This window comes from Nipponia nippon, unplaced genomic scaffold (assembly GCF_047370975.1).
Source record: "Nipponia nippon isolate SJK-2023a ecotype South Korea unplaced genomic scaffold, ASM4737097v1 scaffold_2, whole genome shotgun sequence".
Classification (NCBI taxonomy): Eukaryota; Metazoa; Chordata; class Aves; order Pelecaniformes; family Threskiornithidae; genus Nipponia; species Nipponia nippon.
In genome coordinates, this window is record NW_028262336.1 from 73,260,201 (window position 1) to 73,287,427 (window position 27,227).

General features: G+C 40.4%; 1 protein-coding gene across 10 annotated transcripts in view; it reads left to right on the top strand.

Annotated features, from left to right (window-relative positions):
• Positions 1-3,476: 3,476 nt before the first annotated feature.
• The window catches only part of DOCK9 (dedicator of cytokinesis 9), a 134,563-nt gene continuing 110,812 nt past the window's right edge, over positions 3,477-27,227 (top strand). For 6 of the 10 annotated variants that reach the window (XM_087755814.1, XM_087755817.1, XM_087755818.1 and 3 more), the window contains exon 1: positions 20,971-21,566. In XM_087755814.1, the coding sequence (XP_087611940.1) occupies positions 21,405-21,566 (162 nt within the window). In that variant the 5' untranslated portion in view covers positions 20,971-21,404. Of the gene's footprint in view, positions 3,701-20,970; positions 21,567-27,227 lie in introns of those variants that run through there. The other 4 variants (XM_087755821.1, XM_087755825.1, XM_087755826.1 and 1 more) reach the window with 2 other exon arrangements.

The window sequence follows — 27,227 nt, forward strand, 5'->3', positions numbered from 1 at the left end:
CTCCTGGCTTTTCCCATTTGTCAATTACTTGTGTTAAAATGCAATACCACTATTTCAGTAATAGTTTGATGAATGCCATGTATAGCAATGTTATTACTACTTCTTAATATTCCTCTTCTTTTACATCCAAGATTTGTACCATAAGCATTAACCTTTTTGAGTTGTTCATAACCACACTATAACATCTCTATAATTTGACTTCATATTCTTTGTACTTAGATGCCTTTCCACTCATCTGTATAAACAATTCAGTAAGTCCCATTCCACCCCTTTCCCCCCCAAAAAAAAGCAGTCTCTGCTTCAGAATTAACATCTCCCTATAAATATTTACGGCTGCATCTATATTATTAGTGATTATTTTGTGTTTTCTTTATGTAAGTTAATCAAGATTATGAATAGGACTGGAATAAAACCAAATTGTTGTTGTACTTTGCTAAACAGGTTTCCATTCAATGATGATTTTCAAGATACAATAATTACTTTTCAGATCTGCTGAGTAATTTTTTTTTGTTCAGATACATAGATGTTGCAGGTTTTGTATAAAAATATTTTAAAATAGAATATTGGCACCAAATAGAATATTGCATGTCTTCATAGAAGCTCAAAATTATACTGTTACTTTTGTCAGGTGAAATACTAATCCCATTAAACAGGCCTAAATTCCAGCCAATCCTGCTGATATTAGAAACTCAATAATTCTTTAATTCCTACATGTGATTCTTATGTTTGACTTTCATGATTTTGCCAAAGGTTCTCCTCATGTTATTTTAGCTCAAATAACCTTTTCCTTTACATTTCTAATGGGCACCAAATCAGTTTCTCTCCTTCATTTCTGGAATGAACATAGATAGGCTGATTATCACCATGAATGATTCAGAATCCCATAAAATTCTGGGACATGACTTAGCTGGTCCTGAAAGTTTAAAAGTTTTTACCTGTACCTGTTGATATTTAGCATCCTTTCTAAGTAACGACTGGATAAAACATGTGCAATTATATCCATAAGGTATTACTGAGTTATCCAGGTTTCTATCAAATAAAGAAATGCTTTTCTACATCGGCATTGTTACTGAAAATTGAAATATTTCAAAGTAGCAGGGAAACCATGCCACTGCCAAGATTTCTTCTTTCTTGATCCTGACATTTTAAAAAACGTATTCCCCTTGTCCTTTAGGCAATGAGCCAAGACTTTTCATTCACATATTTGGCTACTATTACTCTCATTGTTTCACAGCTGCTAACTTACCATTTCTGCTTATCACCTTCCATATTTTTCCTTTCGTTTTATACACATTTTAATTGCCACTTTCATTTTCTTTAACTGAATGCATTCAGCTGAAAAGAAACTTTGGTGATTGTGGTAATGTCATCTTTTGGGCATTCTATACAGTTTTCCTAAATAAAGCACCATTTACCTATTTGATGTATTTTTCCTGTGTATCTCTACCTATACAAGTATCATTCAGAGTTTTCTTCAGACTTGGAACACTGTCCCTTTCCCAGCAAAGCTGCATAATATACATGGGAAATACTTATATATATTAAATATAGTTAAATTATGCCATTTTACATTTAAGCAACCATAAATTCAGTAGATTAGTCATCTTTTTTTTTGTCAGAATTCAAAGCACCTGAGTGCTTTGAACATGACATGATTTTATTTTAGAAAATCGTCATCTATTATTTATACAAAATCTAGGGCATGTTTACTTGTGGAGGTTTGAGATCTAGACATACCCTACAGATTGAGATAAAAAAAATAAAAAAGATGATCCTAAGATAGCTCATTCTAGTTACCCTAGCTAGATGTTTACATAGCTGCTCATCCAGTTCTTCATTCAGATAATCTGTCTCACTAGTATCCAATTTTCTGATTTATCAGTCTAAACATTGACTCATAAACATACCAGCTCTTGGATTTGTGAAATCAGGAACTCTAGGTATCTTTAATGAGCCTGATGAGTCTACCTCTCTGCGGATTGTCTTTCTTAACAAAGGTATAAAGTAATACGGACACTCAAGTTGTGACAGACATCCTACTAAAAAAACATAGGTCACGCATTTGAATAAGTAAGCCTTAGATACAGGCCTACAAAGTATCAGCAGAAAGATCCTTCGCCGACAAAAACTCCCTCGGTGTAATCTATACATTTGTGTATTTGGACTTTTTACCCTCCATCCTTCTGAAAGAATTGCCTCAATTATTTGGAATCTAATTAGTTACAGATGTATTTGTGAAGCATCCAAAAAAGTAGGCCCTTCCTCTGGCAGGCATTTCTTGAGTACGTAGCCTCAGACACAATCACTTTGTGACCTTTTCTTTTCTTTCCCCACCTGAAAGCCCCCCCCGCCCCGCGCCTCATCCACAGGACTCAGTTGCTCCCTCCATCAGCGGTAAGCCGTATACAGTTCAGTTTAGAAAAGTCTTTTTAGTTTATATAAAAAGGTGCCTAAAAAGATAAAGGCGTGCAAGCCCTCACGCTCTCAAACGCTCCGAGCATTTAAACGTAGCCATGAGGCGCCCGATGCCTGCCTACCCTCCGAGTTTATCAGTACTACTAACTGGGCTCTCGGCGGGAATTCACAGCAATTTAAAAAAAAAAAAGCACGCTTTTACGCAACTCAGCACTGTGCAACTTTGCCTACAAACAGAAAACTATTTGCGAGAAGAAAAACTACAAATAGAAACTATTTGCGTATAAAGGACAACCTCAAAAACGAAACTCCATGAGGATGGATGATGGCCCACGACCAGCACGGTGGCGAACACGCTTGTCCCGAGCTGCGACGGCCGCAGCTTCGCCAACCACCACGCGACTTTCTGACTGCGTCACGTGCTTACACAGACCCGCGTGCGTACGTACGTGCGTGCACACACAGAGGTAGGTACAAACGCCAGCGGGAGCCGTTGGCGCAGAGCCCAGGCAGGCAGGGCACGGCCGCCCCGCCCGCCCGGGCACACCGCAGCGCTTCACCCCCGGCCGTCGGGAAGCAGCGGCTACGTCCTCCGCTCCGGCGTCCCCCGCTCCGGCGTCCTCTGGCTGCGCTTTGCCCCGCAGCCTGAGGCCCGCCGCCGTTGCCGCCGCCGCTCACCACAGCCCGCCCCGCGGGGGGCGGGGCCTGCCCGGCAAGGGCGGGAACTTCCGGCCCTAGCCGACCCCGCCCCTCACCTTGGCCCCGGGTCCGCCGCTGAGCCAATGAGGGTGGGGAGTCGCAGCCGGGCAGGTAACCAGGCGCCCAATCAGAAAGGCGCCGCGGGAACAGGTGGTGGGGGCGGGGCCTCGGCGTGCCGCGCCCGCGGCCCCGCCCCTTTGCCCCGCTCGCGGCCGCGCCAATCGGCGGTGGCGGCGCCCCGCGCCCCTGTCCGTCCGTCCGTCCCTCTGCGTGGAGGTGGGGGCGCGGCGGGGGAGGGGCTACCTGCCAGGAGCGGCGCCGGCTGCGGCACTCGCCGGCGTGGCTCGCGCCCTGCCCGCCTCCCGACGGCCGCCCCCCGCCCCCCCCCCCAGCCGCCGCCGTGTGAGGGGCCGCCCGGCGGCCGGGCCGTGAGGGCAGCGGGGGCCCGGGCCGGAGGAGCGCGGAGGCAGCCATGGCACTGGTGGCCCCGGAGACTCGGAAGTTCACGCGGGCGCTGAGCAAGCCCGGCACGGCGGCCGAGCTGCGGCAGAGCGTCTCCGAGGTGGTGCGCGGCTCCGTCCTGCTGGTGAGTGCGGGGGGAGGCCCGGGAGGGGCCCGGGCGAGGCTGCGGGCGGGGGGGAGCCTCCGCCGGGGCCTCTCGGGGCGGGGGGGGGCGGGCGGTGTCCCCGGAGGAGGAGACGGGCCCTTTCATCCCCCCCGGGCTGTCGCGGCGGCGGGAGGGGGCACCCCGGTCGGCTTGCGGTGCTTCGCCTCCCCCGGCGGCCGCTGCGGGCGGGGTGAGGTGCGGGCGCGGGTGCCGCCGCAGGCGGGGCGGGGACGCTCCCGGCGGCGGCAACGCGGGCGGAGGGCGCCATGGGATGCGGCGCCCGGCGAGCACGGCTGGGCGCTCCCGCCCTCCCCGCCGCGAACTTCTCCTCTTCCTCCTCCTCTCCCCGGGCGTGAGGCGATGCGGGGCGGCCGGGGCGCTGCGGGAAGCAGCGGCCCCCGCCTCGCTGCGGCCCGGCTGGGGCTGGGTGGAGGGGCCGGCCTGCTTCCCTCCGCCTCCTCCACCTGTAGCGCGGTGCAGCTGGCGCCCGGCCCTTACCTGGCTGAAGCGCCTCCGCGCGTGCGAAAGTAGGGGTGCGCAAGTGATTTTTTCCTCTTGCTACTGTCTCTGCACGCTTTACGACCAAAACACTTTTGTTGTTGTTGTTGTTGTTGTTGCCTGTATCGTACAGAACGAAAGATGAGTGCCGGCAAGTCTGGCAGGAATGTTTTCATATGTTATTTGTCCCTGCTGTCCGTGCTCTGCCAGCACGTGGTAGTCGTTCCTGCCGGTTCACAACTGGGCGCATTAGCTTAATTTAAGCTGCTGAACGTAGATTTGTGTGAAGGTGTTGGACGGTGAACTGAGGCAGCTGAGACCGAGAGAGAGCGAGCGAGCGGTACAGTTGTTTGGCCTGGCTGTACCTAGGTAACATCTTAAACAGCCTCAGCAAGATTTTCGGAGCTTCTCTCTTGGGTCTCTTATTCGTGGTATGCATTTGTTTTCCATGTGGTTTTGTTATCTCCAAGGGGAATGTTTTGGTAAGCACTTAACCCTGTGTAAGTAGAGAGTTTTTGGTGCTGGGGTTCCTGATACTGGAAGCTGATCTGTCATTTGTTTTTCACTCTTGCTAATGCTACGTACGGGCTTGTCTAACTTTTTTAAACTGCTTGTCAGAACGCTGTCTTGTCATAGCTATGTGTTGTCAGAGTAACAAATGCTGTCGCTGTAATTCAGAGACAAATATCTTTCCTTAATAAAACGAGGGCTCTAAAATTAAATTACTCTTTATTTAACTGTGGGTCACGGAATATGCAATAGAAGACCCAATATGCATAGTTCAGGGTCCACCTGAATACTGACAGCTTTCCACAAGACGCCAGCACGTACACATGTAATGAACATCCAATATATGTTAACACTTCTCCAGGGACCAAGTCTTTCCTGGGAAGAGTGGAAGAAGGATATAGATATTTTAAAATATTTTTCATATTGAAGGAGCATGAAAGGGATTTAGATATTTTAATGACACGAATAAATGTTTCTTTTGCAGTGACTGGCGACCCTGCCCTTCCCCCTTCCCCTTCAGAAGTTTTTTTTCTTAATTCACTTATGACTAATGTCATTGAGATGAGTTGGAAAATATTTCTCAGATTCTTTAATTCATTCGGGTTAACCAAATACATAATAGGATGGTATTCACTAATATTCAAGGTACTTTTACCGCAACAGCATATTCTGCAGAATTTTAAGGAGGTGAAAGAAGTGATGGTGTGAACTGGTGTGCTGGCTTAATCTTATTCTGGATAAGGTCTTCCATCACTATTTTAGAAGGCGAAAATAGTGACCTACCATTCATGTCGACTTAACATTCATGTCAGGTTTGTGATCCTTTTCTGTTAGCTTGATGCATGAGGCAAAATCCCCATCCCTCTCCCATACAGTCTTGTGCTGAAGATCATCTTCCTGTTTCAGCCATGTTTTGCCCTTGCTGTCTTTCCTACTGTCATAAATGCTGTTCATTTTATCACTGAACTCCTGTGTTCCTGCTCACACACTGTTTAAATCATGAAATAAAAGGCTAGTGATTGCAGGTTTACTTTTACCTTTTTACCTTTTCTTCCTTCTTTGAATGCACTGTAACTCTTTGTTGAGCATTGTGATGTTTGGAATGAAATTGTATTTTTTTTTTTAAAGAAGGAGTTTAGGTGGGATAGTATTTTTTTTTTCTATAAAAGACTTTTTAAAAATATTTACTTCTGTAAGTTTGACAGGTTGGCGTGTTGCTTAGCTGTTGGAGTTTCTGGGCTTTATGATCTGAAAAATCTCTTAGGCTGACCTGGTGAACATAGGATTCTTACCAGTATTATAGTACTTGTGGAATACTCTGTTCAGATGTGTGGCTTTAAAGAAAAGAAGACCCACTTTCTTTCCTAAGCTATCTCTCAAAGCTCTTTGATAGAGCACCCCAGCAGGATTTTTTGAACAGGGTTGTCAACAAAATGTTTTGCTTAAAGCATCGTTCAGCATTGGTAACTAATGTGATCTTACTGTCATCACTTGCTCATGAATAAATACTGAAGTTTTCCAGTGCTGAAAAAATACTGAAGCTGCTTTCCATTGGCTAGGCTTGCCGTGTAGAACCTGGAGATAGGAAAGAATGAATTCAAACTAGCAGTTCTTGGTGGGTGATCTGTACAAGCAAATGTTGCTTCTGACTGTACATCTCTGCAGCGGAATGTACTGAGCAGCGATGCAAATCATCCAGTTGTTACTTGCACTAGCAGATAAAAGTGAACTGCTAATACTTCTGAGGCTGTATACATTTTCTAACTTGTTATTGTGGCTACTGTTTAACAGTTCCATCCATTTTTACCATCAACAATGTATTGCTAGACTTAAAAAAAAAAAAAAAAGGCATTTCCCATCTTTAAATGAGATTTATTAGATCATATTTCTAAAATATGCTTGTCTTCTCTGCTTTATAAATATTCTTAGGATCATACTGATGAAAGAGGACTGAAAACAGCATGTCAGTAGGATAGCGTGGTATATGTTAAATTTTCAGATTGCTCTTCATTGGAAACAGAAGTCAGAGGTTTTCAGCCAACTGACAGATTAAATAGCTTAGCTGAGTCGTAAAAAAACCATTAAGCAGATGTGGCTAGCCAAGCTAGTTTTCATCACAGAATGAAGCAAGCTATCTTGTCAGCATTTGACATCTCATACGTTCATTCTGTTAGATTTAGTTTGCTGAACCAACAAGTACAGTGTGGTTGGCTGGACTGAAAACTTATTTGGCAACCAGCTTTTCACTGCAGTATAAGGCACATAATATATATCTTGATTATTTGGCTTCAGTTTTTGCTATTTTCTGCTTGACAGTAGCATCCTTGCTGAATACTGTCTTGTGCATTGTTGAGGTTGTTTTGACTTCAGACTAGCCACATGACTTAATGTGATGCCTCTGGCCTCCCAAATACATTTATGTTGGGGAAGGAAGACCATGGGGATGATAAGTCTGTCTCTTACACCAGCAATCTTACCAAAAGCAGTTTTCAATGCAGTTTTAGTATTATGCATAATTGGAAGCAGTCTCTTCAAGTGGTGATGAGCACGTTGTATACAGATCAGTAGTACTGCTGGAGGGATATGTGGTGTCTTATTCAATGATATGTTAATGATAAATTATCTCAGTGACAAAACAATGCTTTCTACCCTATATTAAATTAAGCTGACACTTAAGGATAATAAGCAATTAAGAGAATGTTTGGCATACCAGATTTGGTCTGCTTTTGCCTAGCTGTCAATAAAATGCCCTTATCAAATAGGCAGATAACGACAATGTTTAAATATACCAAATAATGCAGCAAAAGTTGTTTCCCCAATGTCGAAATTAATGCTGTACGGAAGAAACTGGAGATATGGGAAAACAGGATGAAATCTGAGTGATGCCCAGGTTGTTCTGTGCAGTTCTACTTTTTGATTTGGACGTATAAAATAGGTTTGTGTACTTGAAGGCTGAAATCATCATATCTCAATATAGTCTTGGGCTTTATATGTTAACTTCAGGTACCTGCTAGAGCTCTTGAGTTCTAAAACTCTTGCAGAAATTCAGCTTTTCAGATGTGGAGCAAAATAAGTATATCATAAAGACAATGCGTGGATCTCCTAACAAGTCTTTGATCTCAAACTCGCTGATGTTCGTTCTTTTTTTTTTTTTTTTTTTAGAGAAGACTTGTTCTTGATTTTAACATGATGCCAACTTTATCTTTCCAATCCTGATCTCTACTTTCTGTGAACCTCAGCTCCATAAAAGAGATGGATAGGTGCACTCTATGCTATATTATTACAATGTTTTTAACATAGTGTTTTTCCAAGAATACAGTTACTGGGAGGATTACGTAGTATTCATTTTGATTTGGTATTTTCATTTCTGATTAGTGTATCCTTTCATAGGCACTGTGCTCAGAGGGCTTGTGTGCTTTTCTGCAAAGCAGCTTCTCCATGTGCGATGAATGGAGTATTTGGAACGTCATTAACTGTGAGATTTCAGCTGCAGCGTTTGTGTAGAAAGAGACAGTTGATGGCTTGCTTTAGGGAAGTAGGAATTAAAAAGTGATATGTAATGCTGAAGGGATGAGTGAGGACTGGGATCTTTTAGAGCTGATGGGTACAGAAAAGCTGCAAACATGGATAAGGCTTGATCTTTCTGTTAAGGAATGTGAAATTGTATACATAAGGAATTTGGAAGAAGCAAATTGTTATGAATGGAGGAGTGAGAGCAGGGAGGTGAGAACTGACACTCAAGATTTTAAAGGAAAAATCGTGTTGACAATGAATGTCATCCTAACACGTCTCATCTTGGAGGAACTTGATGCGAACAGTATTGCTTATTCAGTCAGTCTCTGAACTGTTGAACTTTCTCTTTGCTTGGGGGGAAAACCTGATACTCAACCCTGAAGAAGTTATTTTAGTTTATGGTATGTACCACTTACCTTTCCTAAAGGAAATAAAAATTGGAGGAGAATAAGATCTTTTTGATAAAGGTGCTAATTTTATTTCAGCAAAGTGCATGTAAAAGCCTTTTTGATTGGATACAAAACACTAGTAAGAAAACTATGTGTTATTTCTGGCAAGTCCAATACTGCTAAGAAGACTTAGTGGGTATGACAGACATTTCTGTGGCTGTGAAGATTCAGAGACTATACTACTAAAGTTTCTATTAATAAATACCATTAAACTTACTTGAATTTTAAATGTCAGTAAGCCTCTCGTTCAGAAAGGAAATGTGAGGGGGAAAATACAGGACAGCTGAATTTTTGTGTGAACAAAAATACATTTAACCATTCAACAACATTAAACCATTCTTGTTAGCTGCACCTTATTTCTTTATTATTTTCTGGACCTTTTTCTATCCCACTGGATAAGGATAATTATGTTTAAAATAGAGGAGTAAATGCTTCAAAAATAGTTGTTTCTAATACAGCAAATGTCAGATGCAGGGTGATGCTGGATTGGGTTTTCAGTCTCTGGTGGCAGCAGCTCTCATGAAGCACAGAATACCACAGCATCCCTTCCCTTTCCTCTCTTCCTCCTACTCATGCCCTTTAATACTCAATCAGGATCACATATTTGTATACCAATGGAAGCAGAACTCATTACACCTGAATTTAAACTTGGGAATTTCAGGACTCCATAATGATTTTTTTCCCTGTATTGAAGGTCTTGTGCAATAAACTTAAAACTGTATATCCTACTTAAAGTTGTTTGGTTACGATGCATTGTGCTTCTATGCAAATGTTTCAAAAGGGTCTGTAATTACTAATTTTGAAAACTAGACCTTTAACGTCAACTGTGTTTTCTATTGCATAGGTGTAGATGTTCAAGTTACTTTTAAGCATATACGGTTATTGGACTGAGTGGTCACTTGTGAGTAGCATGTGCCTGAGATTAGATAACAATTAGATATATGCATGTATATGCAAGCTCAACAATTTGCGAATTTGGCAGTTTAACCAGATATTTGTGTTTTTGAGGTAGCTTTAAGATTCTGCCAAATTCATGCATGTTTGCTTTGAAAATAGTAGAGAAAAATTACTGGTAAGTCATTGAAGCAAATAAGGGGAGTTCAGTTTTCCAGATAGCAAGAAGCTTGATTGTGTCCTTCTGAGAAAGGTATTACCTATATTGCTTTTATCTGAGAATTTCTGTAACTGTTAGAGGTGATTTGGTGCCAGTGGCTCTTTATGGAGGTAAAGAAGTGTAATGTCTTCAGTGCTGGTGTCCAGGAAGCTCTTATTTAGACCTGAAATTTCTGATGGTGGTTGAAGAACTTAACTAGTGCAGTGATCTTAAAAAATACTATATAGTAAAAATGTATGTAAAACTTCCTTCCTTAGCTGGTGCTTATTTTTGATTTTGAGGTTGAATGATCTCAAGTCTCACTTGACTTAGATACTGAAGGCAAAACTCCTTCATTTGGAAGAGGGTAAAGACAAATTCATTCTCCCTTACCCCCCTTAGGTTGTCCATGAAAAGCATTAATTATGCAAGGCAGAAAAGGCATAAAGTTGCACAGGTAGTCTATGTATTACACAATGCCTTTCTCATTGAGATATTTTTGAAATAACTTACATCTAAAGATGAGAAGATACTCCAATAATTCTGACCATGTAACTTACTTTAGACCTTAATTTAGAGGATAGATTGGTTTGTGAAGGGAGGCTTATGTTCTGTCTTAGTCCAGAGGCACTGATGAACTTAGTATCCTAAATTTAATAGTCTACTCAATAGTGGTAGGTATTGCATCACGAGAAAGCTATGGGACTTTTTTTTTATTTTTATTTTTCTGTAAGGGTCCTTAAAGTTCTTTTCATGACAATGAAAGTGAGCATGTATTATCTCAAAATAGAGACTTACTGTAATATTAAACACCCAATAAATTAACAGTCTTAGAATCCTTAAAAACCAACTTGGTTAACATTATAGACAAGATTTCTTGTACTAAGGAAGGGCCAGAATTTCATTGGTGCAATGGACTCTGCTTTGGAAAAAAGTTTACTAGATGGTCTTCAGAAAGTTGAGCAGAAGCTCTGAAGGGGGTTTATGAAGAAAGCTGTTCTGGAGCACAAAGGTTTGGTCAGAGAAATGCAACATCTGTATCTGAGGTTGCCTTCTACTGCACTCCCATTGTGACTGGTTGAGAGAAATAGCAGCTTTGCTGCAGAAGCATTAAGAAAATAAAAACCTTAATCTGACTGCAGGGGTGGGGGATGGGATTCTTTGTTGGCGTAAGGATGCATTACCGTGTCTGTTAGAACAGTTTGTCATCTCCTCATCTGTGCCCAGTGAATCAGATCTGAGAGGAGGAATGAGGAATCCAGATACTGTCTTCTGCATGTGTGCAGAGGTTGCTGCCTGGTTTGGAGACTCGGGCAGTTCAAGTGAGGGGAAAAATGAGAAAGAAATCAAGAGCCTTTGTTGAAAACTCTGTCTGGATCCAACACCTTCGACTGGTGAAACTAACCTCTCCATTCTGTGAGTAGTGCTCTGTTTAAGGTAGTGGTGTTGCCTTGGGGCTACTGGTGAATGCCCAGAAAAAAAAGCAGCAGGAAAGATCTCTCCGAGGCATGTGGTGCGAAGGGGTGCCGTGGTTCTCTCACACAATCACAGGCTGGCTGAGGCTGGAAGGGACCTCTGGAGGTCATTTGGTCCAACCCTCTGCTCAAGCAGGGCCACCTAGAGCTGGTTGCCCAGGGCTGTGTCCAAACTGCTTTTGAGTATTGCTAAGGATGGAGACTCCACAGCCTCCCTGGGCAACCTGTGCCAGTGCTCGGTCACCCTCACAGTGACAAAGTGTTTCCTGATGTTCAGAGGGAACCTCCTGTGTTTCAGTTTGTGCCCACAGCCTCTGGCCCTGGCCCTTGCCTGGGCACCACTGAGGAGAGCCTGGCTCCCTCCTCTTTGCACTCTCCCTTCAGGTATTTGTATACATTGATGAGATCCCCCTGAGCCTTCTCTTCTCCAGGACGACAGTCCCAGCTCTCTCAGCCTCTCCTCATAGGAGGGATGCTCCAGTGTCTTCATCATCTTTGTGGCCCATTGCAGGACTCTCTCCAGTATGTCCATGGCTCTCTTGTTCTGGGGAGCCTAGAACTGGACTCTTCTGTGTACTTGTTCTGTAAGGTGTTAGTTTGCTTTTTAAGAACAAAGTAATCTTAGCTGTGTGTGCTGAGGAAGCAAGCAGATCGCAGGCTGATTCAGACTGGAGTACTTGTTGGTGCCAGTCCAAATCGAGGCCTTCTCTGGAATTCTAGTTTTAAGCCTTTGGGCCCAGGCCAAGCTTTGGTTTGGGGACTTCTCGGAATAAAAAGACCCGTTCTCTTTAGAGGACCAGCTAGAATTTCTTTCTGCTCACCAGCTGAAGGAAAGGACGTCAGGTAGTTTAAGAAGAAAATCTGTTATTCAGCTCCTGGAATTGTTTTGTCAAAAAAGAACATGAAAGTTCTGGATCATTTTTCTATCTTGAGACAATGAGGAGGAAGAAATAAGTCAGTTGAGGCTGAACATTGTCTGAAAAATCTGATTCACAGGATTTCTGTGCAAAGGTTAAATGTCAAGTAGACCTTGTTATGTACAATGTTGTCAATGGTGGTAGTTCTGGAAGAAATGTCAACTTTAGAATTCTGAGCAAATCAGTGGTTTAGATAGGCTTTTTTTTCTCCTAGCTACTTTTGTAGTACTCTTGAAAAGTTTCTTCTAGTGATGATTTGAGGAAAGAATACTAGAAATTAAAAAATATGGGGCACTAAATCAACAAAACCGTTCACTTTTCAAAATGATACCTGACTCTTCTAAACTTGTTTGAAATTTTCAGTGATGAATGAGTTTGTGCATAAACAATGTTACCATCCCTGCAAGTTGAAATCAAATAGTCCCTTTTGAAGTGTCTTCTAGTAAGAAACATAGTTGTTCATGCAGTGGGAATATCAAGTTACCTCACATAAAATTAACTAACCAACCAAAATACACTTTAAAACACAACCCTCCCCCAAACCCAAACAAAACAACTCCCAACCCCCCCAAACTATTTAAAAAAAAAAAAAAAGTAAAGATTTATCTTTAATCACGACAAAGCTGACAAGGACCGATGCTGATCCAGAGCTGCTAGAATACAGGGAAGCCTGTAGTATAGCTTCATCAGCGTAAATAAATAATCCTCAGCTGCTGCTTTGTGTACTTCTGGATGCTTTTTGATACTCAGATGTAGCTGTTGACTTGAAAAGAGATAGCATGTTGACAGGTACTGATCTAGGTTTGGAAATTTGAGGCACAGACTAAACTGCTTTTAGTACTACCGGGTGCTTTGTGGATGGGAAGGAGTTATTTGGTGAATTCAGAGGTAAGATGGGGGTTTATGTTTTTACTACTATAAAATTAATCCCCTCAACAAAGAGTGACTACACGTTATACTCAAATGCCTAATGCTTGCATAATTTTATATCTGGTGACATCAGTGCAGGATGTAATACATTGGAATTTTTGTGTTATCACAAGTGAAATGTAGTTGATTTGAGGAGCCTAGAATTTAATGTACATGAGCTTGTAGACACTTAATTTGATTTTAGCTTGCAAGTCCAGAGCCTCCGCTGCCTTCAGATGCTTGTGTTTTGACATTAAGAGATATGAGCTTGCTACCTTATTGGTTACCCAAGGAACAGCTGCCCTTCATATGCTGAAGGGAGTACTGAAACATACATGAATAAGAAAAATAGAAGCTCCACAGAAAGAGCTGGGTGTTTTCGGTGGGAGAGGCAGAGGGTAGTAACATAGCTCTTGGTCTCATTTTAACAGGTTTGTGAAGAAATCGAAAGTCAAGTCGAAATGCTAGCTAGCGTTGTGGATATTAACATATAGAAAAGAGGCTTTGGTTTTAAAGGGATGGGAAGGTAGTAATCCATTTTCCAGTTTGATGGTATTGCCAATGCTATTTTGTGCTCTTTGTTCTTTAATGTTGCCTAATGGTCTTTCATAGAATCATAAAATCATCATGGTTGGAAAAGACCCTTAAGATCATCGAGTCCAACCGTTAACCTAACACTGCCAAGTGAAAGATTTATACCCTTTGGTTTCAGAAGAAGTACTGTTCTTCACCAGGGCGCTGATACTTGCAGGGAATCTGCTTGCACTTCACTTGATGCCTTTCTAGGCTCGTTTGTAGGCATGATTGTGAGTGACTACAGCCAGGCAACAGAATAATACAGAACTGAAGCTTTGTGAAAATAAAACTGAAAGTCATCTCATCTAGCCCGTTCCTCACTTGCCCCAGTACAGTGATGATGACAAGTGGTATTTCAGACCTCTTCCTGCCAGGCATATTTGCACCCACTTGCACTGGCACTAATACCTGTGTAGCATAATGTCATCTGATTTAGTAGGTGGTTTAGCTGAAAATCACAGTAGTATGTTTGCCTTTAAGAATGTTCAAGGAGGCTTCACTCTTACTGTTTGCTAGTCCAAGAGGGATTTTAAATTCACATTGGGCCTCAAACGTCACTGAGTTTAAAAAGAGCATTCAGGTTAATGAAGAGATGACACACGTCATAATTATTGGAAGCATGCTATTCTAGTTTCCTTCAGAAATTGTCTTGGGATTCTTGCTTGCCAGGCTTGTTATCACCTTGGAATTATTTGCCTGGTATTGTAGATGACCTTAGATGGACCAATAATGTTACATGTTAATTTCTTCCCATCCAGAGTGTAAATTTTTTCCTCACATGAAATATGAGGTTTCTAATAGGAAAAAAAGTAATGCTGCTGTATACAGTCTTGCTGGTAAAGCTCAAGGGACAATACTTCCAGCATAATATTCTGACGGCTAATGGTCTGCCTGAGGGGAAGTTGGAACTTGTTCCTGACTGAACTAGGAACAAAGGGAAGGAGAAAGACCTGAATCTGAATAACCTCCACAGAGGGATTAAAAGTATAAAAGGGTGTATGAGTCCTGAAGTTCCCGATACTCTTCGCTGAACACAGTAAGGTTGCTCAAAAACATTTTTTTTTCCCTAGGCTTCTGTCCTGTTGACCTTTATTTATTCTGGCATGGTTTCATTAGTGTTTCTGTAAACATTATCCTATAACTAGTGACTTGTTCTGTAGCTCTCTAGTAATAATAAATTTCTGTTGTAGTTATCTCATCAGTTATTTAAGAGTCCAGAATAATCACTTCAACTTCAGAAAGCTCAAAGTGATGTGACCACTAGATGGAGTCCAGTGAGCATATTTCAATACCAGAAATCCTATGTTGTGGCTTGAAATACAGAACAGTTGAAAGGGCTGGGTGTTTTGTGTCTCATGCTTAGCAATAAATGTTCATTTGTTCAGTTTAGATTGACTTGGACAACTTCCTAAAGTCCTTTGGGTTATTCTTGGTATGCCTGTCCTCAAGGTATACTTGAGTTAAATTTGAACTTGAGGCACGTGCTTTACTGGCAGCTCCCACTGCTCATCTGTGGATGAAAATGTATTGTTATTCATGTAAGAATGGACTTGTGAGAAGACTGACCTTTCTGCAACTCTCAACTATGTGATCTAAGACTGTTAGCTAAGATATTTAGCATTTTGTAGCTAGCAGGGTTTTAAATTTGTGTGTATATCTCCATCAGCACATACATAATACCGTGTATGCAAGATTTCGAACAGCATTTCTTGGGTTATATCATTTATGCCTCCTTCCCACTTCTTTAAATGTATAAAAGGAATAATAGACACAAACATTCCCTTGTTTGTCGATTAAGAGAAACTTGTGATATTAGACAGCTGCCTTGACTAGATAGGACAGAACTAAATCTTGCTTCAATTTTCATAAGCATTAGTCTTGACTTTTGATATGATCTTTGACATTAGGGACATCTCATACGAATGATAAACTGCCTCTGGCCTTCAGCCTGGTGGTATACTTAGTATTTCTCATGTCACAGTAGTTTTTTTTTGTTTCTGTTCACTGCAAATCTCTTCTTCAGGCCTTGCTGAGTGTGCAGGTTCTTGGTCAAAATTACATGGGAATCCAAGCATGCTGTTCTCAAGACTACCTCCTGGAGTAATCATACTGGCTTTCTTCTGAGGGACGGAATTCTCTTGGATCTCTTCTCTCTCCCTGTCTCTGTGGTTAGTGTGTGGCTGCCCAGTGTAATGCCACAGAATCATGGAAACTTACAGGTTGAAAGGAAAGTCTCTGGAAGTCGCCTAGTGCAGTCCCTTGCTCAAAGCAGGTCTGGTGAGAGCAGGTTTGCTCAGAGACTGTGCCAATCTGGTTTTAATATCCATAAAGGTGGAAATACTTTAACTGCAATAGTTGACGACCCTCATGGTTAAAAAAAAGAAGTCTTTTTATGCAAATGGAATATTCTGTGTCTGTTGCCTCTTGTCCTCTGACCGTAGCTTCAAGAAGAGTCTGGCTATATCCTCTTTCTATCTTCCCATTAGGTAGTGGCAGACAGCAATAAGATCTCCCTTTAGCCTTCACTTAAGGCTGAACTATCCAAGGTCTCTTAGATTTTTCTCATGCATCATATGCTGCAGCCTCTAAACCGTCATGATGGCCCTCCACTGGACTGAGTCCAGTATTTCAATATCTTCCTTGTATGGAGAAGCCTGCTCAGCATATTCAACTTGCTGTCCACCAGGATGTCATCCTTATCATCCACTCATTCAGACCACATCTGTCTAATTTGGCTACAAGGATGCTATGAGAGACTGCGTCAGAAGCCTTGTTTTACTAACGTTATTCAATGTCCACTGCTATCTCCGCGTCCACAGAGCCAGCCATCTCCTCACAGAAGGCAAACAGGTTGGTCAGGCATAATTTGTCCTTGGTAAATCCATGTTGTCTACTTGGAACTACCCTCTTATTCTTTATATGTCTGGAAATGGCTTCCAGGAAGGTTTGCATCATAATTTTCCTGGAGACTGGAGTGAATCTGACCCCCGTATAGTTCCCCATATCCTCCTCCTTGCCATTCTGGATAGTGCATATGAGGGTTACTAAGAATAATCCATATCCAAGCAGATACTCTGCACTAGTTTTGACAAATCAGGTGCTTAAGAGTTTTACTCTAACGACAGAGTAAAACTCATTGCTGTGGCCACAAAGCAGCTTTTAGCACAGTTCCTTCTTTCCAAAGAAACGTGAGTTCTTGAAGAGAATTACCTGACAAAGCTCTTCAATGAAATTTGCATGGGGTAGTCATTGCAGAAACACTCCTTGCAACAGGAATCAACACCTGAATTTCCTTCTTCCTCTCCTCTAGGAACAGTCCTAGTAAGTATGAACTGTTGTATATACATTTCTTTTCCCTTTTGCAGGGCTGTTGGATCTTCAGCTGTTTTCTGCAGTATAGCTTTACCAGGCAGAAGCGAGTACGTCGTCTTTGATATGCTATCATCTGGTTGTTAAGGCACTCCAAAGAGTGATAAGTGATGTTGGTTTTAATCTCTTTGGGCTGAGGAGGCTTTAGGCCCACATCTTGAGCATTCTGAGCTGCTACACGGGCCGCTGCCAGATGGAAGGTAGTGCTCCGCCTACAGATACTGTCATGTTTTGCGAAAAGCTGAATTCAGTCAGGATGTGTTAAGGTCTCTAAGGAACCAGATGTTCACTCCTGTCAAGATGGCATCAGTTTGGGCATGTTAAATACCAAGGACAACTTTGTAGGTAAAAATGTTAAGTACCTACTTCTAATGTTTTGAGAGATTAAGCGTATTTTTGTGGCTCTTATACTAGGACCTAGATGCTTGAATCCTGCCTGAATTATGTTCTCTTGCAGATATGGCCCTGTGTCTTTATGAAGTGCTTTGCTGTAGTGATGGCATGTCCGGAGACAGAATGTCCACGTTGTTTTTATTAACACATCTGATTGGAAGGTCTCCCTAGTTTGGTCTGTACTTTCTCAACTGTTCAATTTCTGTCTAGGTGCCTTTAATAAATTCTCATTTTGTTAATAAGAATTTTATGGGATCTCCTGAAGATTTTAAGTCAACACAGATAATTATTCCCTAAAGACTTCTACCTTTGTAAGCGTTAACTGATGTCAAACTGAAACTTGTGAACACTGGTTAGAACTGTCTGATGACTAGCATGCATGTTTACTTTGTACCTATGTGATTATGCTTGCTGGAACTCATTTGGCTGTCAAAGGGTTGCTTAACATGTTGATTTGAAGTCCTCCGGGTCCCAAGTAAGAAGTGATTATTAGGCATTTACTGTAACCAGAGGAGGACTGGTGGTTAGACCCTTAAAGCAATTTAACTGTACTGTTAAACGGTTCCCAACAATTTTTTGGAGGGCAACTAGAGCTGCTTCTTTATTACATGTTCAAGAGAGCACATCTCAAAAAGATACGGTTGTGAACAATCTGGAGCTAACACAACTAATTAATCTTTTTGTCTTCGGGAATCTCATAGTGCAGTCAGTACAGATTCAATATAGTACACAGCAAGGAGGAGCTTTCTGCTCCCCATATAAATAGGCAATTTGGCTAAGGGATGTGTGTGTGCAATGTATACTAACACAAATAGCTCCTCATAAGTCTGCGTGCTTTCTGGTGCAGACCCTTTTTCACAAACCAAGAGAAGCCAGACATTAGTGATGTCTCCTCTTTGCAACCTCCCTTTCCTCCCCTCTACTATTCCGTATGGAAAAAAGACCTTTTCATAACCCAGGCTCAGCTAAAGGCAGTTTGCAATGTCTAGCTTGCTGCTTATATGATGTACAGTCTGGGCTTGTTCATATGTTGATTTTTTTTTTTTTTGTTCTGTTTTTTACCATTGGATTAAGACTTTTACCTCCCATGGGCTGTCCTTTAGCTCTCTTCAGTTGGTAGAGAAAGTTCTGTCAGACCTTTACAAGAATTTTTCCAGCCTCCCATTTCACTTTGAGATGTAACACTGTAATGGATAATACTGCATTGTGTCACATTTCTGTCTGGATGTTCACTGCTTGCGCAGTGTGGTTGCTCATTACACTTGCAGGAATCTCCTTAGTGAAGCTGGAAACTTCCACTTTGCACCAAGTTAATGTCTTAGGAAAAAGTCTGCTTGTTGACAAACTGCTTCACATTGCATACTATTCGGATTTCTTGTAATATTAATATTTAAGCAGCTGGTCAAGCTCCTTCTCCCTGTGGTTTCTTCTCACCCCTCATGTCCCCATATTTATCTTCCTTTCAAGCTCTATTTGGACTGCTTTTTATGTCATTATTGTTACCACTGTGTTGATCCAAGTCAGTTTCAGTTGCCTTTTCTAAAATAGTGTAGAAACATGATGCTAAGTTTATTCAAGATACAGTCAGAATTAAATCTGCTCTTAATTGGTTTTGAATTAGAACACCTCCAACCTGAGGTGTTCAGGTCACTTCCAACCTGAATTAGTCTACGATTCTGTCATCTGTTTGTCTTTCCAAATGAAACTTTTTGTATTCCTGTTTATCTACGTCCTACCTAGTGCTTTAAAAGTGAGGTAATTTTCTAGGCATTTGAAGGAACTGTCTACTGCATCATAATTTGTTGTAAACTGACTTATTTTTCTCATACTCTCTTAAGGCATGAGCTACTTTTTCTACTTCTTGCTAGGAACATTTCCAATTATGAAGTCTCTGAAATTGCACAGAACAACCCTCTGAACAGTGCTTTCTTTTAATGATCTCTTAACTTTTGATATCATGTTTGGAACCTGAACTTTGTCAGGTCTCTGTAACCTTACATTCCAGATGGGAATGAAGTGGGCTTCTGCACTAGCAACAGTTAACTTGAATGTATTTTTTGGGAGTGTCCTCCTTGGTAATTCCCATGGCTATTTTCCCTCACATGTTTGCAAGGATGCCTTTATCCCACCTTAGTGAATGAAGTGAAGCATTTCCCTCACTGTCCTGCTGCTTCTTTTCGAAGAGGACGGGGTAGGTAGAGAGACAGAAGAAGATACAGAGCGATTGCTGTGCAAGCTTCATGGTTATGTATGAATTATCTTTGCCCTTCAGAGTAGAATTTATGCCAAGTTCTTCACCATTACCTTCTTTATTCTTCCCCCACAAAAAGCTATTCCTTGTTAACAGAACTGCCTTAACACAATTTGTATATGTGGAATGTGCGATCTGCTGCCTTTGAGAATATGGGACTGACAGGAACTACGTGGATCACTGTCAAATATTGATTTTTTTTTTTTTTTGAATCAATGTGTCTGCATGTTATTATGGTGTGTTTAGGTTAGAAATGTAATGAGAAGCATACTGAGATGTATTAAGTAGCCAGATGTTAGGGAAAAATGCTAATAAATCTTAAATATTTCTTCTGAATGTCTCATTATAGCATGCAAGTATTTCCTTGAGATAAGTTAATTTGCATGGGGGCAAATCTGTAGCTGACATCATTAATCTGCTTATTCCCTCCCTTCATGCTTCACTTAAGTCCTTTTAATTTAGCTTGTTTTAACTCCATTGCAACAATTTGAGTTTGTATTTCACCCTTCAATCCAGTTTTACAATATGGTAAGTAAATAAGTAAATACATCTCAGTGCTTTCAGTTTAGCAGAAGTATAAAACTAATCATCAACCTCTGACGTGGTGATTGATAGTGTTATGGTGTGGACTGGTACAGCTAGTTTTTACAAATTCCTTGCCTTTAAAAGTAGTTTAAAAATTTAGCACTTCTTCTCAATGTCAATTAAAGATGTTTACATACTTGTGTGACAGATACCAGTACAGTATTTGGAGTAGAATCCTGTAGTGATGAATGCAATCAATACAGGTGTGATTCACTATAAACCCAAGAAATTAATGTAGTTTAAATTTCATGCTGTATTTTTGTTTTAGATGTGGATCTTGATCCGAACTAGATACTCGGTCAACTGTGTTCCTTTTTTTTTTCCTTTTTTTTATGACTATTGGCTATTTGCAATCAAGGACTAGATAAAGTCAGTTTCTGGCAGGTGGGAATTGACTGATCACTTTGCATGCGAGGAAGAAAGGAAAAAGTAAAGACAGCTTCCAGCTCCCTCGTGGTTTGCCTGAACTGATAATAGCATACTGATAACATATAGATTTGATTGAAGTAGGTTTATATAACACGCTGCTTTTTTTTTCCATAGCAGCAGTGATTTAAGAATTTTCCTCTCATATTTTGAGTTTTTTATTTTGAAGCTTTTTTGTTTTAAACACTAAAAAGCACATATAGGTCAAGCAAAGAAATGTTTGCCAGTACGAACTCTGTGCTAAGCATTCTGGGAGAGTGCTTTCTTGCAGCAGATGAGGATTCTTTGTGGCTGGCAGCAGAAACTGCAGCAGTATCTTTGCAGTTTCCTTTCATCTTTGATTATATTCTAAGGATCTCTGAAATATCGGAGCTCTTTCCCTGACCCTCCGGAATATCTTTTCGTCTCTGTTGCGGAGTATAGCACACGCTGAAATCCTCCGATCTTCTACAGTTGAAGTATCCTTTGCTTTTCATCACCCTCTGATTTTTGTTTTCTGCGGCTGGATTTTTGGCAGTGTTTGGCTTAAGCAAATAGGATTACATTTCAGTAGCTGATGGTTTCTAGTAGAGGAACGTACTAAATGTTGGACGTAATGAAGATTGTACAAAGAAATATTTCTGCGAAGCACAGGAAAATTATTCGAGCCGAGGAAAGGAAGACGACATTCTGCAAATGCAATCAGGGCTGCTAGAAATGCAAAATTCAACAGATTTGGAATGGGTTGCACTACAAGTGTGGTTCTGTTTAAAGGCATTCGTACAGTTTTTGAGAGAAACTGTGGTTATATTTGCAAACAGCAAGGGGAAAACAATGCCCTTGAATACACAGCATTCAGCTTGCCAAATGAAGATTCAGGAATATTGATTCATTCATCCCTGGTAAATACAAACTTGTTTTGTTAATAATTTTATCTGCTAATTGAAAGCTAAACTAAAACTAGGACACCATGTTTATTTAACATCTGCTATGTACAGACATGAATATACCTTGTCCTGATATTGTAGGATGTTAGTGCATGTGTGTGACATGTAATACACGTGTGCATGCAGCTGTAATGTTAAAGCCTAGGATTCATATTCATTATATCCTTTAGATTTGTATTGACAACTCTGAAGAATTTGCAGTCCATGAACAGGATTGTTACAGAAGATTGTCTGCTGTTAGATCTTTCTAAACATATTCGTGGAATGGATTTGGCACTTCAACTGAAGAACAACAGATGATTACGTTATTTGGAAAAACTAAGGAATGCATTGTTGGGGAAACAGTAACCCAGGATTTAAGATTTATTTTTTTCAGATGTATTTGAGTACTTTTTTCCTTTTTTTTTCTCTGAAGCTATTCTATTTTTGTTTAACTTCCTCAAAGGGATACAGGAGCATTCTAGAAGAAAAAAATGGCTAAAGGGAGTAATAACTGTTTTCTGAACCTGCCTTGCTCTCAAAGGCTTTTTTAGGTGTTGCCTGATGCAGAGAAAACAGGCTTTAAAGTGAGACTGTCTTCTTTGTACCCCCCAGGTTAATGACGCATTTGTGCGTCAGATGTATTGCATTTAGGCTTGAGGGGGTGGAATTGCAATAGCTAATGTGCACTGCTTGCTTCAGAATTGGGTTAGTTAAGGATTTAAATATTTATTTTAAATAATTTGGGGTTAATTGCTTTGTCACTGACTAGATAGTTGGAATAAGAGGGGTGTGGTACACTGAAATAACTGCACAGATTTTGACAAGCTTGTCATGCCTGCTGGCGTACCCACGCTGTGCAATTGCAGTTATGGAAAGCCTTTAGAAATTTCACAAAGCTTTGTTGTCGTTATGCTGTTCAGATCCTTTCTTGCTGAACTCAAATATAAGGAAAAAAAAAGATGTATATGTATACGTGTCTCTGTGTGTATATATATTATATATATATGCATGTGTGTGCATCTGTGTATATTTATATGCACACACACATATATGTATGTTTATATACATGGATACACACACATAAGCTTCCAAGAAAGAATACAGAATAACCTGAACTGTCTTCAGGTGCTTAAAATAACTTACAGTATGTGTATTACCCTTCATGATAGTATTGCATTTTATAAATTCTTAGTATGGTTTGATACTAGAAATAAAATGGCTTCCTCTAGGTATTAGAAACCTTTTTACACTGTTAGCCATTTTTAAGTTAGCCTCATACAGATGGTTATTAGACATTTGTTAAACTCTGGACAATGAATACGTTAAATAACTTTTGCACTCCATTGAATTTGAGACCTAATACCTTTACTGGTCTTGAATTCTATGTATAGGTAGATGGGTGAATGAAGAAATACCTTTTTTTAAATGTACTATGAATTATTGTAACTTGGAGGGTGCGGTGAAAACTTTTTGTATTGTATAACACTTTTTTCCTTCTTTGTTTCATGTGGTATTGTTCCAGTGATCATTTCTTTTTAATTTGGCCCTACAGAATTGGTTTGCAGACTGGCAAGATTAAGCACACCATATGCTTAGTCTACCATTTATAACCAAAGTTACACATTTGTCACTTAAGGGTTTGGTTTTTGTTTTTTTTTTTTTTTTCCAACTCCAAAATTTCTAGATGCTTTTAAATAGTGATACTGGCGTTTTTTGATTTTTCCTGTATGGCTTTTTCAGCTTGGTTTAACTGAAAGTAGTGGATCGAAATAAGTTTCTTCCTGGGATAAATACTTGAAGGTTAGTATGGAAGAGTGTGCAGAAGTGAGGGGTCAGAATGACTTCCCGCTGATTGTACTGGACTAGTGTAGTCCGTAAGAACAGAAGTCAGAATTTACAAGAAAAAAAAAAAAAAAAAGGGACTTCATTAAAAGGTCATGCTCTTGGTAGTCACAGCTGGCACTGGCTGTCGCTTTCTGAGACGTTGTCTGAGGCTGGGGAGCAGTTGTTACTGACTTCCCCCTGAAAGGTGGAAAGCAGGATTCCCTGAAGAGTGGGAAGAGGGGGAAAGATGCTGCAGTCCTGGCAACAGTGACAAGTTATTTTATGAAACTCATCTAAGTATATACATGGGACTCTTAAATAACATAATTTTTGTACTCTTTGCTATAAAAGCTTATTTGGCCAGCTCTTCCTCCTCTGAAATGTGGCTTTCAGGAGGAGAAATTACCTCGCTTCTCACTGAGAAGCCATGCAGGGAGGTGAAGACTGCTCTTCCCTGAAGAGAAGCTGCATGGCCAAGACCAAAAGAGAGCTGCAGTGTGTCACTTCCTTGTGTTTTCTTTTATTTTAGTGGCTGTTGCAACAGATGCAAGTGTGGGTGTATGGCTTCACCTATTTGTCTGTGCTGTAACACATATTCAAACTGTGTTTCTTACCTCTGCCTTTTTGGCTGTACCTGCTATCTGGTCTGTTTAGCTATTTTGGATCAAATATTTCCTCATATAGAGCTGTTGTCAGAACACCAGTTAATTTCAGGGAGCCCTTTAATTTAAGGACACGTTGATTCTCTTGCAAAGCCAGTGCTGAATATCTGTGAAAATTTCCTGTGAACGGAAAGCTCTCGGGAAGCAGTTCTCCTTGAAGGAAAGATCTGTTCTGTGAAGAAATAAGGAAGCAGTAGTAATTGATTTAGCATACATTTTTCTTATTTAACCTGTGATCAAGAGGTCAGGAGGTTATATCTGAAGTCTTATTAAATCTCATTAAAGTTTTATCTTAAGCAGGTCTGCTCTTTTGCATGAAGGAAATCAAAGATAAAATGATGTCTGGGTGAGAATGTCTTCTCAGGAGTACAGTTTATTTCTGTCCACCTGATGTCATTCAAACTCGCAATGAAAATGCTGTTTCTTATCTTTGGGGTAGGAACATTTCTAGCCTGTCACATATGCTTTATCTTGCTAGAACACAGGGTCTCTTGGGCTCTTTAGGTCCACATGGGTAAAAATCAATATTTTAGTAAAAGTTTATAAATTGAGTTTGAGACACTATTAAAAGTTGCATCAAAATGAATGAAAATGTGTTTTCCCCAGATGTCCACCTAGGGCATATTTATTTTCTGCAGATATTGAGAAAACATTATAATTTGCTAAGTTTTGTAGTAAGTTGAAGGATACACTTTCAAAATATTAGCTTGTATGCTTGAACTACATTACTCAGTTTGCTTTGATTTTCCTATGATTTTTTAAAAATCCATTCTCAGCATGATGTTACATGTTATTTCTGCTGTGTTGAAGCATCTTAGAGTTAAGGGTTGTTTTTTTTTTTTTTCATGGTGTTTATGTTCAAATTCCATTTAATTGGTAATCATTGTATAACCAATGACGACCTAAGAGTGAAGTGTTACTGTACGGTTTAGGGCCTAAGCAGCTGTTTCAAATGATACACAAAGATGGAGAATGATGAAAGGAGAATGATGTGGTGACAATAAAACTAACGAGATTTTGAAAGTTTGGGGTTTGCTAATAAGCCCATTGAAATATTCAGTGAAGGAAGAGGCTAGCTGAATGTACTGGCAAGGCCGATGGAGGAGCTAGAAACTTCTGAAGTGAGACAGACTAGCTGAAGGACTTTAACTTTTTTTTCTTTCTTTATATTTGTCTGAAAATTCCGGAAAGCAACATGCTTTTTTTTCCATGCTCGAAATGTGTGGGGTTTGTTTGTTTGTTTATTTGTTTGTTTTTTTGCGCAGTTTGCTTCTTATGGCCTATTCAACACTGCTGTTTCTCTCATTAAAATTTATAACCTTGTAGTTTGGTAAAGCTACTTCAGGTAGCTTAGTAGCTGTAGCATGTGCAAGATGTGGCCTAATAATTTTAAGTAGTATTTTATTAAGCCTGATGTGGAAAATATCCTTAATTTGAATAACTGTTACTTAATTCGTGCTTACACAATTTCCAAGAAGAAATGCAGGGCATTTTGAAATAGTGTATGTCCAGCTTTTAATTGGATAGATTTAGGTATTTGCTGGAAACAGAACCACCAACCTTGTATTTTAGTAACTGCACTTTCTTAGTCCGTGTAACCTGTTGACTTGACACCAACGCCATCATTAGGCATTACTGAGTTTGTGTGACTGCTCTTTCTGTGCTGCTCATGAGTCATTTGGTTTATTAATAAACTGTGACATCTTTAAGATATACCAGAGTCTGTGCATGTGGGAAGATTGATTAATGACAGCAGTGAGCTATGTCATTCTGGAAATAACTCCACAGTAGACAGTCAAGTTGCAAATATTTTGATTTCAGAATAATTTTAAATTATGTGTCTATGACTTTCAAAGAAGACTGTTTTCTTGATTTAACATGTGATGTGTTTAAAGTAAACCTTAAAACATTCATTTATTAAAAGGCCTTACATTAAGGCCCATCCTTGCTGGCTAAATTAACAAATTAATATCAACTTGCATATTTAAAGTAGAAAAGTTTGGTAGAAATAAAGTAGAAATCTATAAAGGAGAAAGTTCTAAGGAAGCCATTCTGCTGAGTAAGTGGAAGTTGGTTTTTTTAATGGGCTTAAACAGCTTATGCGGCAATTTTCTAATGGTGTGCAGATAATTCGTATGGCTTAGTCTGTTAGTTCACTCTCATGACTTGCTTCAACTTGTATTACAAGTGGCTTTTATTCATCAGCAACTGGAGCATTAGACCTCATTAGGCTCCTTAATAAGGAAAAAACAGACATGTTTGAGTACAGCATCTAACTGTTGCATAGTTTTTCATGGGTCACTTGCACGAGAGCACTTCTTCTATCTCCTTTCATCTTACCGCTTTGGGTGAACAAAAACCTGGTGTCTTATGTGCTGGCTTGTAGTTTTGGCTAAATCGCCTGATGGTTTCTGTAGAATTTTTTTATTTTGACCTTTCATTACACTCCTTTTGGAAGAATGCTCTTAAGGTCCATCTCTGGTATCCCTCTGCCCTTTTGGCAGGGGAAATTGCAGCACAAATTCACCAAACGTAATTCCTGCAGCAAATAAACTTCTTTGAAAGATGTATCTGAGAGGATCATCAGACATAGGTTGGCAGACACTCAGTGCACTGGCATGCAAAAGATAAGATTAAACATTGTATCTTCAGGAAAAATTATTTAAGACTGGGGATGAAATCTGAGGATAGTTGGTCAAGCCAATATGCATAAGCCATTGTTCATCCATGACAAGATAGCTTGGACTAGCACAGAAAGATATCTGGGCCGAAGAATATGGCATTAAGTTGCATCCAGGTAGAAAGCATGTTCCCTTTGAATGTAGCAGCAGGGGCTCTTGGGGGAGCTGGGTATCCTGCTTTGAAAGCAAGCAAGGTGTCTGGAGTTAAAAAAACAAATAAACAAACAAACAAACAAACAAAACCAAACCACCACACAATCAACTTAAAAGCCTTATATGATCTTGAGGAATGGGAGGAAGGCTTCTTTGGTGGAGGAGCTGCGTGGGTGGTGCTTTCAAGACTAGAGTCTAGACTTAGTGAACACACAGAAAGGGGTTGACTTCTCTGCTCTTTCTTCCTGATTAATACTTCCTTCCACCTGCATTAGGAACAGCCTGAAATGCTCATTTGAATCATCTACAAATGC